This window comes from Sinohyriopsis cumingii, chromosome 12, assembly GCF_028554795.1.
Source record: "Sinohyriopsis cumingii isolate HCF-2022 chromosome 12, ASM2855479v2, whole genome shotgun sequence".
Classification (NCBI taxonomy): Eukaryota; Metazoa; Mollusca; class Bivalvia; order Unionida; family Unionidae; genus Sinohyriopsis; species Sinohyriopsis cumingii.
In genome coordinates this window covers 14452111-14471992 of record NC_142972.1, presented here as the reverse complement: position 1 = coordinate 14471992, position 19882 = coordinate 14452111, and the positions used below count along the sequence as shown (strand labels likewise).

Below are 19882 nucleotides of genomic sequence, written 5' to 3'. Positions count from 1 at the left end.
CTGAAAGTTATTATCAACCATTTTCACTGTTGGAGCTGATGGAATCTTTGAATAAGGCCCATGATACATCCGCTGGGCCTGATGATATACATTACCAGTTTTTTAAACATCTACCAGAACCATTCTGGAAATCTTTAATGATTTATGGATTGCTGGTAATGTACCAAAAATTTGGAAAGAAGCAACAGTCATACCAGTTCCTAAACCAGGCAAAGATGGCACAGATCCTGCCAACTATTGACCCATTGCTCTGACGAGCTGTGTGTGCAAAACAATGGAATGAATGATCAATTCTCAGCTTGTGTGTATTTGGAAACTAACAATCTAATACAGTAAAACCTGTCATGAGCAACCTCTGCCTGCTATGAGCGACCACCTGTCATTTCCGACCACAATCGTAATGCACGGATCGATTTTACTATATAAACGCTCTGTTATGAACGACCACCTGCTGAACGCGACCAGCGACCGCGATTTCTTGGCAAAATATGCATTTTGACACTGCTATGAACGACCGCATCGCCAAAAATTCAAAACAGATTGACACCACTGACCTTAACTTAATCCTTTGTAAACACTAGAGCTCGGGATAAATGTAGTATGCAAACAAAGTGCACATTAAATAACACTATAGTTGAACAACCATATGTCGGGATAAACACCTCTAACCATCATTTAATCCTTTGTAACAAAGACTGCATAAATAGCAAAGATTGCTCTAATAAAGTATTTAAAAATAATTTGTCTTGCTACAGTACCAGTTTTGTGAAATTTACAGCTCCAGCGTACGGTGTCATTTGTAAACTGCAGTAAACCAGACTGAAGTACATGTCACTAACCGCCATTGTAGTGCCGAAGTCATGTGAATAGCCAGTAAGAGTAACATCAAAGGGAGTAATGATGGATATACGCAGTCAATTTAGAGGTTTGTATTTTTTCTTTATCTGTATGAAAACTCACAAAACGCCGGTAGTCCTTATGTCCAAGTGAGAAATCATTTGAAAGGGCTTCAGTGTTGGTTTGAGTACGTCGTTTGCTTTCCAGTTAATCCATAATGCCTGAAGGGTGAATGAGCTCATTGTCTTTAATACTAGTAAGTGAGAATCATTTCTGTATTTTTTTAAAATTATTTTTTATTTCTTTTGTTAGTGTTTCACCAAGCCACAATCTGTTTACGTGGGTGCAGATGGTCGGAACATTTGTTTATCCAGCTATAACGCTGTTGATTTAAACTTCGTCTCAGAATAAATGTACAGTTTTGTTTCCTGATGAGTTAATTATGTCTTTTGGTTTCATTCATTGGTACATAATATATATTTATTCCACAATTCCCCAAAACCTGATCAAAACTGATAGTCTTTATAACGTCAACATTAATAACAACGGCAGAATCTCCGCTGAAAAAAAGAAAAAACACTGGAAGAAAGGATTAATGTCATTGAAAGAAATGAAAAAGGCAAGACCACTCGCAAAATAGCAGTCAGCTTAAGCATCGGTAAAATGCAAGTTCAAAATGTAATCAAAGACAAGAAGTCCATTAGAAACGAATGGCAGAAAGGTGCACAAGCACAGAGGAAATATGCCACGGCACGACGGACAGTTTACGGAGATCTGAACGAGCGAGTATGGGAGTGGTTTTGTGTCGTAAGGAGTAAAAACATACCAGTAAGTGGGAAGTTGATTCATGAAAGGGCAATAATTGAGATACATGTTCAGACCAAATAGCTGAGTAAAACATGTCAACAAAGAAGTATAATGGATTTCTTTAAAAAAAACAAGTGAATAAGTGTATAAAATAAGATATATACATCATATATAACTGTTAATTTTTTGTATATATTAATGTGATGTTGAAATATAAATTTTATTCTCGTTTGATAGATGTATATCTTTATTATATAAAGATATTTTGAGAGGAATGCATGCATTATTTAACAAGATTCATGAATAAAGGATATGATACATGTACAGTGAGTATGGGTATTATTAATTTTTCAACAATGCTAACTATTGACCCTGAAAACCAGTCCATTTTCACACACCTCTTATGAGAGACCACCTGTCTTGAGAGACCGCTTTTGGTTGGCAGAAGGGGCGGTCTCTCATAACAGGTTTTACTGTATCTCCTTTCTAAAGTGGCTTTTGATATAGCCATAGCACCAATCATCATCTGGTTAATAATAATAATAATAGTAATAATAATAATAATAATAATAAAGACTTTATTTAGAGAAGGTAACTCAGTTACAGAACTAATCTACCTTGAGGCCTTCTATCTGTTACGTACAGTATATACAGTATATACAACATGATGTGAAGAGTTGACACTAAATAATTAAGTAATTTTAAAATTCAAAGTATCAAGCCTGGAACACATTCACAGGCATCAGTGAAAACATAAACATATATAAAACATAAAATATAATCCTCCATTGAAAAATTCAGCTATGAAAATGATGTAAAATTACAGAAAAGCAGGCGGTATTTTTTATACTAGCAATTTTCTAAAGATTTCATCATTCAAGACATTGATTGTGAAAAGATGAAATGCTAGGAGCCTGCCTTATGTCACTGGGAATGTTGTTCCATAGCAGTGGACCAGTATATTGAAAACTTTTTTTAAACAATTCCTTCTTTGGCTTTGGTATAATGTAATTTTTAGATTGGAAACATTTATTCGTGATGCATTTATCAAGAAGGAACATTTAGTAGCAGTTTTCTTTGATTTAGAAAAGGCATATGACACGATATGGAAGTACAGGATACTAAATGACCTGCATGATCTTTGTCTAAAAGGCCGTCTGACCTCTTTCATATCGAACTTTCTTTCAGACAGAGAATTCAAGGTACGAGTGGGCTCTACCCTCTCTGATATGCACAAGCAAGAGATGGGTGAGCCCCCTGGGCAGTATTTTATCTGGTGCTTTTCAACATCAAAATCAATAGCATCACCAAGTGTTTGGCTCATGGTGTGGATTGCTACTTATATGTTGATGATTTTCTAATATGTTATCGATCAAAGCACATGCATACAATTGAAAGACAACTACAGCAAAATATAAACAAGATTCAAAATTGGGCCAATATTAACGGTTTCAAATTCTCAAAATTAAAAATGGTATGTATGCATTTCGTTCAGTTACAAAGACATCATGACAAACCTAAACTCAAACTGGACGGAACACCTATTCCAGTTGTTGAGGAAGCAAAGTTTATAGGTATTATTTTTGAAGAAAACTGCCATTTATTCCACACTTAAAGAACTTGAAAGCTAAATGTTTGAAATCTCTAGATCTACTTAGGTAGTAGTGCACACTGACTGGGGTGCTGATGAAAAGGTCATCCTCAATTTATATAGAACGTTTATTCACCCCAAACTGGACTATGGTTGCATTGTTTATGCTTCAGCTAGAAAGTCATACTTGAAGATGCTTAAGTTGACCCAATTTATCATCAAGGAATAAGACTCGCACTTGGAGCATTTAAAACATCCCCATGTGAAAGCCTTTTCACTGAAGCGAACAAGCCACCTTTATCATATCATAGAGAAATGCTTCCCATTCAGTATGCTCTCAAATTAAGATCTAACACTCTGAACCCTGCTTTTTCGGCTGTTTTTCAACCCAAATACAAAACCTTATACGAAAATAAACCAAACGTCATACCTTCCTTTGGCATTCGAATATCATCCAGCCTTGACAGTATAAAAATTGATCTTTCTAAATTCAGAAAACATCCTTCTCCAAAACACCTCCCTGGCTACTTATGCTACAGGATGGAAAAAAATCTGAGACAAACCCTTGCATCTTCCACAACTGTTATCATGAGCTCCTCACTGAATTTAAAAATTACACAAAAATTTATACTGATGGATGAAAGGATGAAGAAAAGGCTCCTGCGGCCTTTGTTAGTGGAAGACACACAACAGAAGTTTGCTTACCAAATGGTACATCGAGTTTTTCAGCCAAAATCAAAGCAATAGACCTTACTCTGCAATATATTGAAAGCAAACATATTTTAAACAGCACTGACTCGCTATCAATTCTTCAGTTACTGCACAATAGAAAACTGGAAAACCCATTATTAACCAATATTCTCATCAAAAATACTGAGCTGAGTACTTCCCATAACATAGAATACTGTTGGTTACCCAGCCATATTGGTATTGAAGGTAATGAAAAAGCAGATTGCGCTGCTAAAATGGCCCAAAACCTAGCATCATCTGATTTTAAAATACTGTATACTGATTTTAAACCTAGTATCTGAAAGAGTCTTTACTTCAGAAGTGCCAGGCATCATGGAATGATGCAGTGAATAATAAACTTCATGCAATCAAGCCAACCCTAGGAGAATGGACTCCTTCCTACAGAACAATCCATAGGGAGGAAGAATTCGAATTGGTCATACTTATGTAACACACTCCCATGTGCTACAAGGCAAAGACCCACCAGAGTGTGTTTCTTGCAATGAACCATTCACTGTTAAGCACTTATGATAGAGTGTTTCGACTGCCAACCTACGTGCAATTAGTACTACAATGTGCATGACATGAAGGAACTTTTTGATACAATAAAACGTCTCTTGTATTATAGAATTGCAGAAGGAAGTAAACATTTATTCTAAACTATAATTTTTATGCTATCATTTTGAACATTTTTATGTAATGTATATACCGTTCCTTTTCATCTAGATCTTTTCTAACATACACCATTTACATTCCCCGTTGATATAGAAGTTTTATATATTGCCTTCACCATTTTATCATTTTGCTTTCGTAACTGTTTGATTTTTTTATCACTGGTTGATAATAAACATTTTATCACTTTTAATTAATTCTACATATAACATTTTGTATAGCAATAAATAGCTAACAGTGCTGATGTGCCATAAAAATACAATTAATCAATCAATCAATCAATCAACTCCCTCAAAAGAATGAGGAGTAGCAGTACGTATCAGCTGCATGGATATAAATACCTTATTTTGGTAGTACTGGGTTTCTTGATTAGGTTTGATGGTACCATAAAGGGTTAACTTTGGTATTAGTTTGACAAATGAAAGGAGATGGAAAATGTCTGCTAGATAAAATATGTTTAATTGTTTTGTTTTATTACTGTAAAGGGAAATGTGTGTCTCTTATTATATTTTGTAGGCAATAGAGACAGGATACAGTGCTAAAATGCATCGGCTTGAAAGCCTTGAAAGAGAGCGCTTTGGCAGGCTGTTGTCTAGTTTGTATGAAAGAGAGTGGGAGACCGCAGTGAAGAAGAGCGACATGGATAAAGGCAGAATCATTCTACAGCACATCTTGACCTGGACACCTTTTTCACACTTCCTCAGAATGTTCTGTAAGCAAATTTTAAATGGTATTTCCTTGGTTGGGCTACTAGAGGTGCACAGTATTACCAGTTTACCATGTCATTTTTTTTCAGTGGTATGTACGACTTTTTCACTGTTCTGGTACTTCGATAGTATACTTCAATATTTAAAGTGCTGAAATTCCAGACTAGTCTTGTTAAGAATGTAATATTAACAGAATGTTTTCATTTTTCATGACAAAATAATTAACACAATAATGTTTGTTTTTACAAAACAGTAATTGTTTTTTGTTACATATTAATTTTGAATATTACAAATAAAATCATATTTATGATCCCCTAATCACATGTTTGACACATGTGGCCAAATGGATGTTGTGAAAGATAATGTAGGCAAATCTAATTTTTGGAAAAAATATCAGAAGGAAAAAAGATATAATTGCTTTAGTGATTTGCTTGAGTTATTTATTATAGTTCATTCCACATAGCATTCCAAATTTTTATCCTGAGTAAATTTTCAGGTCATTGTCATTAAATGCAGCTAAAAGTACCTAATTTGTCTTAAATAAACTTTGTGTGAAACGAATTAGGTGCTTCTAGCCACATTTAATGACACTGACCTGAAAATTTACTGAGTTACTGACATGATAAAATTTGTGATGCTATGTCGAATGAACTATAGCTTATGTTAATGTGTCAAGTACACTTATTCCTTTCTATGACTGCAAATCATCCTAAAATATTCAGGAAAGCAGTTGTTTTCTGTTTGAATTTTACATGATGTTTCATGTTCACCAAATATTTTCTCATTTGTTTAGTGTTTTATGTCTACTGGCCCTAACTGACAAGTATCTTGCCCTGGTGTTGACATCCCACTCAGAGTTTCCCAGTCTATTATATCAGTAGTGTAGCTAGCAAATTGTAGGCTTCAGTGTCAGCACTTCCCATTTTTATCAGCAAGTTTTCTAATGTCAGAATAATGTCTTTTACACGGTGTTAACCATAGCGTAATCCTAATAATCCCACTTTAGTTCCAGTTTTAAGATGACAACTTATACAACAGTTCACATACACATAGCAAATTCATATGCTATTAGGTACTAGCGATTTAATTTATAGGGAGGGTTTGTGTGGGGAGGATTTTGTTCTGAGTTGGGATATTTTATATTTTCTCAAGATAATTAATTTTACTCAGATTATGTATTATTTTGCTATAAATCAGAGCAAGGTATTTTTTCAGTCATTGACAAAGAGAAATTTTCTGAAAACATCCCAGGCCCTTACCCCAGAAGATTGAATTGTTGGACCATAATATAATTGCAGTGTACCATCATAGTACATAGCATGGTATGTTCAAAAATACCACCACATATGTTACAAATGTTTTCATGGTATCCAGCTCAAGTATCCACCAATGATTAAAGTTCTTGATGAAATCAATGCACAGGCAATAAATGTTAACAATGCATCTACTGTTAACCTAGAAAGTATTGAAGTAAAGTGTGCTGAGAATGATCCTTCTGTCTGTTTGCTAAAGTCACATGATTTGCATAACTTTTGTATATAGCTATGAACCCACAACTAATCCAACCAAAACAGAAAGTTGAGACTGGATTGATGTAGTGAATATGCTATACAAAACTAGATAGGCCATCTTAAAAATCTTGTCACTATTTCTCCTAAACGTATGGAGGATTGTCATGAGGCCAGCTTGAAATCTTTTTCAAAACTTGCTCAATTAATTCCTCTCCCAATATTGCTCCCTTCAGGAGTGTTTCTTTTGGTGGAATGTGATCTAAGGGTCACAACCCCAACTGTGTTTGTTAAAATTTGTACAGTATTACCCACTTATTATCAACATCACTTATGTCAAAAAAGCCATCTATGTCAACAACAAAAACAAAGCCCCAGTCCCATGGTCTATTATTACTACCAAATATGTTATGCCTATGTTGATGTTAAGATAAAAAAACTATACATGTTGACAGAAGCCCTCGGTCCCAACTTGATCAGATTCTTTGTTTTCTTATCATTTACATTGACAAGCCAGCAGTTATTTGATGTTGTCCCCAGGCTTTAATTCTACTGTTGCAGAGGGCACATTTTTGGTCTTCTGAAGTTTGTTATTGTGGCGACTTCAGTGCATAGCATGTGTACCCATTGTAGAAAACATACCAGCTACGATCTTTTAGAAACACATTGCACACTGCATCAAAACAAGTCAACTACAATCTTTTATAAAACATTGTACTCTTTATGAAAACAAGCCAGCTAAAATCTTTTATAAAAATAAAGCAATCTTCATTAAATGAAGTTGGTATGAAATTTGTATAAAGGCAGTGAAATCTGATTGACTGTTGCATTTTTTAAGGTTATTGGAGATTGGAACGAATTAATTGTGTTGTGCAAATTTTGTTTTCTGCAAGAAAAAAGTAACTTTATTATTACGATGGGTAAAAGTGGTGGCTTAAAATGCAAATTAAATTTACACTCTCTTGAAACTCAATATCTAGCTGTGAAGCACATGGACATTTGGAAAAGTTGCAGCAACTCATACAGAGAGAACAACTATCAAGGCTAAAACAGAAGGAGCTTGCATAAAATTCAGAACTATCATTATCCCTCATCTCTGCCTGTTATGCTAAATGGATCTAATTTTAATTGCCTTACATTTTAATTCCATTTTAATTTAATATATTGAATATGCTATAGATAATCTTAATTACATGCATTACTCTCTCTGGAATTGTGAGGCTTTTTTTACAAAAGTACAAGTTTCATGCTAAATTAATTCAAAACTTGGTGACATTTTTTTTTCCATTTACCTTTGAGTGACCTCATTTCCTCAGCAGCCTCATTAAGTTTACCTTTGTTGTCTCAGGCAGCCCAAAATCTAGGCCAATTTGTGTACATGCAGCCATGTGCTGCTGTCAAGTTGGTTGAAAGTGGATTGTACAGTATAGCGCAAAGGTAATACAAATGCAAGTTTTCAATATGCAAGTGTTTTTCAAACTGGTTTTGTCTTTTGCATTCATTTAATTAAATTTTCCATTGTTTATTTTCACAAATTTTATATCTTATGCCCGGATGAAAAGTTTCCCTTTACCGACTAATTTCACGTACATGTGTATGCTAAATGTATATTTTTTCATCCTCCCCACTATAACACTTATCTCAACAACTGATTATTTTGATAATATTGCCCCAGACCTGAAGATGTCTAGATAAACAGGTAGTACTGTAATTTACAAGTATGACTATATATAAAACTTGGTCAAGAAATATTGACAGAATGCCAGTGTAATTCATATTTTTGTGTATCTGATTTTAGACTCCCTAATGACTTCAGGGGATTGGGTCAAAAAGAATTAATATCACACATGTTGATGGATAGCATATGGTCAAGACAACTTCAAAGGTTTATGAATTTCCACCTAGAGTATAGGATGATGTGTTAAAAGTATACTAGATTATCCTCATGCTGGATGAAAATTTCTGTGTCAGTTTCTGAAATTCGTTGTAACCATACTTTAAAACGTAAATCCAGATTCTATGTGTATATTTGCAGTGTACATTCTAGGCTGTTCCATTGTGCCACTGACCCGTATGTAGATGCAGGGTGCAATAAAGTTGCCTCTTTGGTGTCCACAAAGCACATACAAAAAGTTTCAGGAAAATACAGATAAAAATAACTATGTTCGATGTTAGACTGAATCTGTTACATACCAGTATGGCATACTGGAGAGAGTGCACTTCTGATCAGTTTAATTAGCTGATAGGAATCTTTTATACCTTTTTGTTAGCAATAGGCACTAGCTGAGAGCACATGTTTGATGATGACAGATAGAAAACATAAATAATAGGAGATTAAATATTTAGCAAAAACTCTTCTGCATTTTATTTCCAAGCAGAGTGCAGGGATGAAAAATGTAGACATGAGTGTCCAAAATAAAATCCTGGAAAGGGGAAGGTTGCTCAGGCATGAAAAATGAGATTATTGGTAGATAATACCCGAAGCAAGATAGCATATGAGGCTGATAATAAAATGACTTTGAATTTAGGTCCAGATATTTGTAACATAATCAAACCCATCTTAGTGGGAAGTGGGACACAGCAGACACTCTTGTCTGATGACAGCGCCAATGGTGACATATAGTTTGTTCAGGTTTTGGTTAAAGGTTTACATTAGCATATATTTTCCTATATCCCTTGATACTTGGGATGAATCATTATAAAGCAAAGACAGTTCATTCTATGACATGCTAGCTTGCCCCTTTTACTTTGGTGTCATGGTCACAGTCATAGAACATGTGTGTAATTTTTACCCAAGTTTTTTCTCATTTGCTTATAGTTCCCAAAACCTTTCATGGATGTTTTTCGTACTTTGGAAGAATCATTATCAAGCCAAGACGGTTCATTCTGTGACATGCTCATTTGACCTTTGGCCTTGGAATCAAAATCAACTGTTTCACAGCAGTGCTTTGATATTGGGCTTGTCATGCAAGCCAGTTTTGTTTATTGTTTCCCATCTTTGATGCTATGTAAATGGGGCCAACATTTCAGTTTTCACGATCGTTTTACTCATATTTTCTTTTTCTTTGTGATAATTAATTTATACAGTGGCTGCCGGTGTGTTCTAAAAGTGTCTTAAAGGAAAGCTTTATATATAATTGTTCATTACATTCTAAAAAGCCATCACAGTTTAAGATGACAGTGACATTCATCACAAGCAAGCCTAATTACTATTTTTTCAAGTTCTTCCCTTCTGTTACAGATGGAGATGAAATGAATATGTACCATCTATCGCTGGATCTTATTCTGGAACTTACACAAGCCATATCTGTCATAAATCAAAAAGTGCATGCTCTTGAAGATGGGACAGTCACCATCAAAGACCTCATTGTAATCAAAGATGGACAAAACAAGTTTCAGGAACTGACCACAATTTTGGTTGAACAACCTGAAAAACAAATTAGGGAAACATTTGATGTTGTCAAGGCTGTGATGATCCGACAAAGAGAGGTGGATAGTTACCTCTTGCAAAAGAAATGTGTTGCAACTCTGGTGCAGCTGTGTCAACGTATTCAATCAGGTAAGTAAATTCTTAAATTATAGGAGGCTTTTACTTCTTAAAAATATGTGTTGCTTGGAGAATAATAACAACATTTTACATATGCTTCTTCAAATGTTTAATTTTTGAGCTGACAGTAAAAAGTACTCCAGTTGTTTTTTGTTTACTCAGTTTTTGAAATACTTTTTTTATATTGATTTATTGATTATTTATTTATATATAATATTGGGAGACATGTCTATACATAGATATAGTGAAACTTTGTAATTAAAATGTGATCATTTGATACAAATGACAACAGAACCAGCTAAGGAGAGATCAGTTGAGTTGCAAAATTTTGGTCAGGAATTTTTACTTCAAATCAGGAGGATTTTTTAACCCAATAATTTTTGCATGCAAATGGACAAAAATGACAACTGTTAAACAAATTTTCTTTTTATGTTAAAATATGCACATTATCTCATCTCATCAGTCCAGTTTTTTAGCATGCAAATGGACAAAATGACAACTGTTAAGCGAATTTCTTTTTCTATATTAAAAATATGCAAATCATCTAATCTCATATGTCCTGTCACAGTAACTTGTTACCTGCTCAGGATTGGTGCTATCTTGGTTGAATTTGGGAAGTTCTTCTTAAAATTGTCTTTATGGTAATGGCAGAATGCATATTCATGTTCATATAAACTTAATTCCAATCAATTTCATTCTTGTTTCCATCCACTGTTGAATTTAATGTGATATTTTAGTAGCAGCAATACATTACTGATCACTATTCCATAGCTTAACACTATTTTGTGTCAAAAAATCCCATCCTTCCAGAGTGGAGACACAGGTACACTCATATATCATTGACTCCAACAAGTTTGAGGGAGAAGCATCACCACTGACACCTACCAGGTTCAAGCCTTCCTTTCAACCACCAACCAGACCTCTTGCTTCTTCCTCATTCCTCCATGATCAAGGAAATTTCTCAGGTTTGCCAGAGGCCAAAATGCCACTTGGTAATGTCGAGGTTGCTCCTACCAGCCACCTTACAATGTGTACTGGAAACACAGAGGCTGCTCTGATAAGCCACCATACAATGTGTGCAGGAAAATGTGACAAGATGTTCAGACATGCACTTCTCCTGCACTGGCATTATTAGTTGAAATTTGATTTCTCTGCCATGATGTTATTTTGGTCTCTTCAATGGTATTGCTTAACCATAGTTAGCGACTTTCTTGGTCTGCTGTATTAGAAGCCAAGACCCTTTTCCGGGGAACCAACCTTCATTTCCTATCATATTAAATGGGGGGGTCAGCCCTAGGGATCCAAAACCTTTCCTGCTGCACATCCCTCTACCTAAAAGCCCGATAGGTGCTCAGCCAAACCTCTTTTTAGAGACCTTGTTGAGCATCATGGATGATGGTTGGGTCCTTTCCTTCATGGTTGAGGGTTACCAACTCCAGTTCAGGAACAACCTCCTCAAGGATCCCCATGTTCTTTCATCGGTCCAATCTGGTGAAATTAAGAGAGGAAGTGCACACCCTTTTACAGATGGAGGTAGTCAAGAGGGTCATGAATGATCAATCTCCTGCTTTATACTTCCAAATCTTTCTGTTTGCAAAAAAGGAGCAATGTTTTGCATTATAATTGATTTCTCTCGATTTAGTCTTTTTCTTCTAGAGGGACTTTTCCAGATACAACCACTTCATCAATCTTGAATGATCTTCATTTTTTTGGATTGAGCAGTCTCCTTCTATCGTCAGGTTGAACTTTTGCACATTCCAATAGTTCCTCTGTAGCAAAATACCTCTGGATTTGCTTAATGCAGGAAGTTTTCTCAATTCCAGGCTCTGCCATTCGGAATCTCTTCTGCACTCAGATTCTTCACCCAGTCATCATCCATGTTATGGCAAGAATAGCTTCATACAAGTATACATACGAGCAATGTTGCTAAAGTCTACAAACATTTTGCTGTGTACATGATAGACTGGACAAAAACAAATGAAAAAGTGTGTGAGCTGGTGCTATTTTACTTCTAAATTTGAGTATCCTTCAACATAAGCATCTAAGTCTCAAGTCCTAAAGTCTAATCTCATTCAAATGGGCTTCTCCTTACTTGGAAAAAGTCAATTCCAGAGTCATCCACTTGAAGCCTTGTTCATTGAGAGTCAAGGCATCTGATGTAATGTCTGGATACAAAAAATGTGTTAGTGCGTATATCATTAAGTTGAATTAGCCACTAACTACGATACTAAGATGCAAACCAATCTCCAACATGTGGTTGTGCTCCAATAAACATAACAAACAATCAATATGTATCATGGGTTTGTTTAACTTAGTCTTCTTGACAACAAATCTGAAAAAGCTGCAGTAACCCCAAAATGATGAAAAAGGATACCCAGTAAAAAAGAATAAATCAAACAAGGATGAAAAACATGATGAAAACAGTGTTTGCACATTTAAAGAAAACTGGAAAACAAATTGGTCATAGGTTTCAAAACAGGTTGAACACATCTTTCCTGTATACTAGTTATATTCATATGATCTGGATACAAGTAAAATGTTTTGTTTGACCTATTTGAAGTTACCTGATTTATCTGATAGGTCCAGCATCCTATACATCATACATCTAACTTAAATGTCAACCCTACTCAGGTGCGCGCAAACAGTTGGCATGTGTAAGAAAGCAACTGGTAAAATCGAGTGATGAAGATAGTATTTTACTGTAGCTGATGCCCCAACCGTCAAAGCTATGGTTACACTGAATAAAGAGGAGAGAAGATTGTATGCCATAACTGTTCAGTACTGTGTTACAAAGTAGGAAAACCATTTTCTGATTTTAAACCTTTTTGTACTGTGCAGAAACAAAATGGTGTCAATTTAGGTGAAATTGACATCAGTTTCCATGGATGCAATGACATTACATTTATTACAGACTCCCTTATGGATTCAATCAAATGTCAAATCAAAAATACAAATTTTCCACAGCATTTAAAGTGAATAATCAGCAGAGTGCCATTGTGGAGCAAGAAATTGTATATAATAAGTTATCTGTTTCCATCTGAGCAAATACCCCTAACAAGATTTGTTGGGATTGAGGTCAGTTAAGAAAAGAAACTGCATTGTTTAAAAATAACCACTTTATTAATTTATTATGCTGATACATGTAACAATGTTTTGTACTGAATTTTATATTCCTCACAACAGCTCAAACAACTCAGACCTGTTTATATGCATGGTGGACCTTGCTCCTTGCTCCTTCAGAAGATGGCATGTCCTGGACCTGTCACCCATCAACACTATATTCAAGCCCTGACCTCCTATTACTGGGAAAACAGATTATTCAGTATTTCAGTGATTGGCTGATCCACAATACTCACATTTAATCACTTCATCAGGATCTGTTCCATTGTTGGTCGTGGTAACTTGATTGGGTCTTCTGCCTAAACTCGAGAGGTCAGAACCTCTTCCAACTCATGACATTTGATGTTATTTATGTGAGAATGAACTTCCTAATGAACCAGAACTTAGTCCCTGTTCCACTTAATTGGATATATATAATAATGCAGTTTTAGAGGTGCTGCGAGCAAAGACATCCTCTGAGTCTGCCACTTTCCAGGGAAGAAATACACTCCAGGAATGGTAGAGCCATCTTAACGGAACTGTGTCTTCACCACTCCATAATAGTTCCTTTTCACCACTGGTAGACCTGTTTGCAATGAAGCTCAATAATAGACTTCCCTGGTATGTATCTCCTGTCCCAGATCAGCAAGAGTGGGCAGTAGGTGCCTTCAGCCTTCAGTACGATCAACTATTTGCATCTGCTTTCCCAATGTTCCATCTGCTTCCTCAAGTTCTGCAAGAGTCAGAACTTGTACCGCTTAGATCATTCTCACTTCCTTCTGTGGCCTCAATGATCATGGTTCATTGACATTCTAGACCTGTCTCTGGTGTAGTGGGAATTATAAATCCATTTCTCTCCTTTGTCAGCCGGGACCTTTAACCAAAAATCAATTACCTTTGGTAACTCCATCACCTATAGAGATTCCCAGTCTCAGTATAATCTGTGCTGGAAATGCTAAAGATAGGCTGTTATACCAAGTTAGGGCAGTGTGTTCCTATCTTAATGAAGCCCATGAGGTTTGAACCATGGCTGCCTCATAGACCATTCATAGTCACTCTTCTTAAGGGATGTCATGAAGGCATCATTTGGTGTTTCCTTACTACCTTGTCCTATTTCCTCCATTTGCTAATACAACATGTAAATGAACTTTTTCTCTGGGGACCACAGTTGCAGCAAATGCACCCCAGAGAGATTCTAACAAATTGTAAAGTGGATGCCTAGTTGGTATTAAATGAAAATGGTGCCAATCTGATGTCTAGCATGGCTGCCACAATTGACATCTTGAAAAGTCTGTTATCACTACTTCTTCTCAGTGGATGGTCATATCAACAAGTGGGTCATGCTAAAAGACTTCTTATGACAGCTGGTCTTAAATGAAAATAGTACTAACTTGACACTGACTATGGCTGCCACAGCGACCATTTTGAAAATCTTTTTATTGCTGTTTCTCATGCAAGGATGGTCATATCTCGAAAATATTGTTTTCTTTTCTACTATCAGCATGGTGCTTTCACAATTAGACTTCTTGAAATACTTAGTTGGTCCTAAATGAAACTGGCTGGTCATGCATCCTATATGGCTGCCATGTCTTAAAAAATAAAAATCTTATTGTCACCTCTACCTCTGAATGGATGATCATTATGACAAGGAAAGTTTCACCAAGTCCTGAATGAAAATTCTGACAGTTATACATCAAATATTGATGCCATGACACCTGTCTTAAAAAATCTTGTTCTTACTATTGCCCCTGAATGGATGATCATTACAACAAGGCATTTCTCCAAAAGACCTCAAATGATGTCTCCTTTGTCCAAAATAAATATGGTGCTAATTGGACATCCACAACAGCTAATATGAAAATCTTGTTGTTGTTGAATAGTACCAGAGACTTGACAGTTACAATGAAGAACTGGTCTTTTCTTGAATTCCTGGAAATTATTTTCACCCTGTAAAGTGTTAGTCCTTTTTAAGTACTCTTGTTATGTAAGATACTATGATTGCCTTCCCTGCTGATAAACCAATTGGGAAAAATCCTAGGTGATAGAATCACAGCAACTGATTGATAGGTAGGGATAAAATTAGAGTATAGCCAGTAGTGGTTATTTTGTATCAACAGTGCTTGTATTGTGCATAATGATTTAGTTATTAGAACATGAAAATAACAGGATATGGCTTTCTCCTTCATGAACATGAAAATAACACAGAACCTGAAAATAACACAGGATATGGCTTTCTCCCACATGAACATGAAAATAACACAGAACATGAAAATAACACAGGATATGACTTTCTCCCACATGAACATGAAAATAACACAGGATATGGCTTTCTCCCACATGAACATGAAAATAACACAGGATATGGCTTTCTCCCACATGAACATGAAAATAACACAGGATATGGCTTTCTCCCACATTTTCTTGGCATGTTATGGCTTTTTAACACCATTAATATAAAAAAAATAAAGCTGCGCAAACTCCAACAATGAAACAGAAATATGATTGGTGACATCCTCTCACTGTTTATACTTAATAGTGCTAAATGATAGTATCTCCTTATACTTATGCAGTATAAAAATTAATTAAAGTTTTCATTAAAGTTTTCATTAAAGTTAAAGTTTATATGCTACATAAAAACTGATACAAATTTTATTTGAAAGTTAAAAGAAGTTAACAGTAATTTAGTCATAAATTAATCATAAATAATCAGTTTTGCAATGCCTTATATATATATATATATATATATATATATATATATATATATATATATATATATATATATATATATATATATATATATATATATATCACACACATTAAAAATAACATGGCTTTTAAAGTGTTGGCATAAAGCAATTTGATATACCAGTACTATTGGTATATTAAATTGTGATCTACCCATACTGTAATATATTTAATGCCTTGTTGTTGTTGTTGTTTTGTTAAACCTATTATAATGTTCTAAAATTTATTATTAATTAAAAATGAAAATGTTGAAATTACCACCTCTCTCTCTCTCTCTGGACCATCATAGCAAGATACAGGCGAAAATCCTTGAAAAGATTAGCATATAGGGTTTTCGCTTGATTTCATAAGATGATGTCTCTGGACCTATGAATGATTATAAAAGTTAAGTCAAACCAACCGAAGAAATTTAAAGAGAGAGAGAGAGAGGGAGAGAATATTTTTATGGTTGAATATTTTATGGTTGGTAGTAGTGTTATTTAAAGCAGAATAATGGCTTAGAACAACTGTAAATATGTAAAAATATTTTAATTATCTCTTGTTGGTTCATCATTTTGCTAAGTTTCTATTCCACATAAAGTTCCATACGTATAGAAGTGAATGACTGAGAGCTCAGTTTTCAAGAAGCTGTGTTTTTAGTGCTCTACTTTCTATCATATTTAAATCATTAGTTTGTTTTATATTGATTTAATCAATGTGAATGAAAATAGAAACTCAAAAAATAAAGCCAAGAAAGGCACAGGACTACATTTTGTAGGGGACTCACTCGGCAGGGATTTGAGTTCATTCACTCTATCAATACACAGTAGCCTGTAGCCAGTCTTGAAACTCTGTTTAAAGGGCAAATATGTGTATTTGTATGTGATATAAATAAAATATATGTATAGTATAATGGTGTATCAGTGATATACCACTTGTATAAATTTTTCATTAAAGGAAAACTCAGCAAGCCTTATTTCCTTTTAATGAAAAATTTTCTTGTGGTATATTGTTGATACAGTGTACATACTATATATATATATATATATATATATATATATATATATATATATATATATATATATATATATATATATATATATATATATATATATATATATATATATATATATATATATATATATATATATATATATATATATATATATATATATATATATATGTTCAATTTTAATGTGAGTTTCATTAATTTTATTACCAAGTCCTTGCATGTTTTTATGGTTTATATGGAATAATTTTCCTTTCAATAATAGGAAGGTCCATCTTTTCTCAGGAAAGCACTGAATAAGTCTATGCATACAATTTTCGAGTCTTTGGCTAATATATATGCAATCAACATACCTACATCAGTGTGACAACATGTACATTGCTTGCAGACAAAAATTTCATGATGGCAATTTTGTGACTTCATGTGTCCATTGAGAATGTTGATCTTATTTCTCCTCTGAGTACTCTATACTTCTGACAGAAATAAAATTTCCACAAGTGTAGATAAGAGCTTTTGATAGTTGTTTTGTGCTATACGATATCAGCAGAGAGTGTGTCAGTTCTGTCAGCAGGTACAGTATGTTTGCATTAGGCACATTTGGATCAACTCCAAACAAAATGGATGAGCCCATGAGTAAAGCTGTCTTTTGGTCTGGAGATTTCTGTATTATGTTGTATTATGCTTTTCTATCGTAGCCAGTTTCTTGGATGTAGTTCTGATTGAAGTTTTCATTTTGGTTTCACTTCTGTCATTTGCAGCAGAAGTTGCATTGGCAATATATTTCACAGTGCATATTGTTATGTAATTACATTATCATTCTTTTAATGGAATACTTTCAGTTCAAATCTCAGAGCTGGATAAAACCATTAGACAACTAGACAAAAAGAAGGATAATCTTTGTGTCAGGGATGTATGTCAACCAGCTGATGTGGAGACAGCTACATTAACATTCAGGCCTCATATCATGGCCTATAAGCTCTCGGCTGAGGTCATCCGTATGCTTGAACCCATGCATGCATTATACGGAAGTAACATTTTTTTGAACTTGTGGCAAGGCATTGGAGATGCATCAAAGGCTACAACCCTTGATGAAGTGTATGAACAAATTTGGAGGCCAACCAGTTCCAAAATGGAGAAGATCACTAAAAAACTTACAAATGGTGAGATCCTGTTTGCCAAGATGGAAAAGTATCTTGGGGACATCTACAGGGACAATGAGGAAAAAATGGTGGAAGAAATGAAGTTGGTGAATGTTCCAGATGTAATAGCTAGAGAAAGGGTAAAGCAGCTGAAGCAGTATCGGCAGTTGGAGGCATGTGTTGAGGGGGCAAAGACCATCTTGAAAGTTGCCGTAGCCTATAAATTGAGAGGTGATTTTGAAGTGATCAAGATGATTGCATCACAGGTCAGTTGGTAGTTTGCATGCTTCACATCTGATTAAATTATATGTATTGAATAATTACAAATATTAGCATTGATACTGTTTAATGGGCATTATGTGAGATTGTGGATTCAGTGTCATTGTTTATGTAAATTGAAAAGTGAGCATATTAAAAATGTAGAAATAAGATTTTAAAAAGTGATAAAATGAAGGGAAATCTACCATTTTATTTATTTTTGTCTCAGTAAAATTAGTGGTCTTCATAAAATAATATAATTTTAATGCCAAACAGGGTGAACAAAAAAAAACAAACAGTTGTCTCTCTGTGAAAGAGTGAAAATAGCAAAAATAGCAAAGACTTGGGCAACCATAATGATGTTGTATTCTTTGATGATATTGGGTATGATCATGATCATGATGAAATGATGACAGTGATGATTATGATGATTATAATGACAGTGATGATCATGATGACAGTGATGATTATGATGATCATAATGACAGTGATGATCATGATGACAGTGATGATTATGATGATCATAATGACAGTGATGATTATGATGATATTGATGACAGTGATGATCATGATGATTATGATGATCTTGATGACAGTGATGATCATGATGACCAACATTCTTATCAGCCTTCATTAATAATGAATTATGGTAACATTTGATACATTTTCTATGTGCTCTGTAATTGTCTGAGGGGAAGGAAATACTTAAAATGCATGCTGATTATGATGTTGTTTTCCTGCTGTTTTCATTCTGTCATTATTTTGGATGAACATCAAGCGATGGCCAGTTGATCTGATGTTATATAATGTCATGTGATCTGTGAACATGTTGGTGGTTGATGCTCAGTGTGATATGGTAAATAATTGATGTACAGCAGAAAGTATAACGGTTGAAGAACTGATCCTTGTGGAACCTGGCTTGATTTTATACAGATCAACTGGCAAATCTGAGCTGCAGATGCATGATCTGCTGCTATACAGTCATAGACTTGACTGGTTCTTCAGTACAATACTGGACTAAGGTAAGGCCATGTGAGCTGAATCTGTTGTGTATAGTGCATCATCAATGTTAGCTACTTTAAACTTTTTCATGAAAGGTACATGATCAAATTTGGCAGAGAGCATCATGGTATGAAGGGTTTTCATATTTGTACAAATGGTGCTGGACCTCCATCCAGTATGGTTGCTGTTGCTGTTTATAAGTGACTTTTCCGAATTTGCTTAACAGAATTTGATGAAATTTGACAGAAATCAT

General features: G+C 34.7%; 2 protein-coding genes across 2 annotated transcripts in view; both read left to right on the top strand.

Moving 5' to 3' along the window:
• LOC149786025 (E3 ubiquitin-protein ligase rnf213-alpha-like) overlaps window positions 1-14305 on the top strand; it is a 94794-nt gene extending 80489 nt beyond the window's left edge. The window contains exons 15-17 of the mRNA XM_089978100.1: window positions 5153-5348; window positions 10093-10410; window positions 14139-14305. Coding sequence (XP_089834226.1) covers window positions 5153-5348; window positions 10093-10410; window positions 14139-14305 — 681 coding nt within the window. The remainder of the gene's footprint in view (window positions 1-5152; window positions 5349-10092; window positions 10411-14138) is intronic.
• A 3773-nt stretch (window positions 14306-18078) lies between these two features.
• Window positions 18079-19882, top strand: part of LOC149786024 (E3 ubiquitin-protein ligase rnf213-alpha-like) — a 358391-nt gene continuing 356587 nt past the window's right edge. Inside the window, exon 1 of the mRNA XM_089978099.1 lies at window positions 18079-18635. Within this exon, the coding sequence (XP_089834225.1) occupies window positions 18195-18635 (441 nt within the window). The 5' untranslated portion in view covers window positions 18079-18194. The remainder of the gene's footprint in view (window positions 18636-19882) is intronic.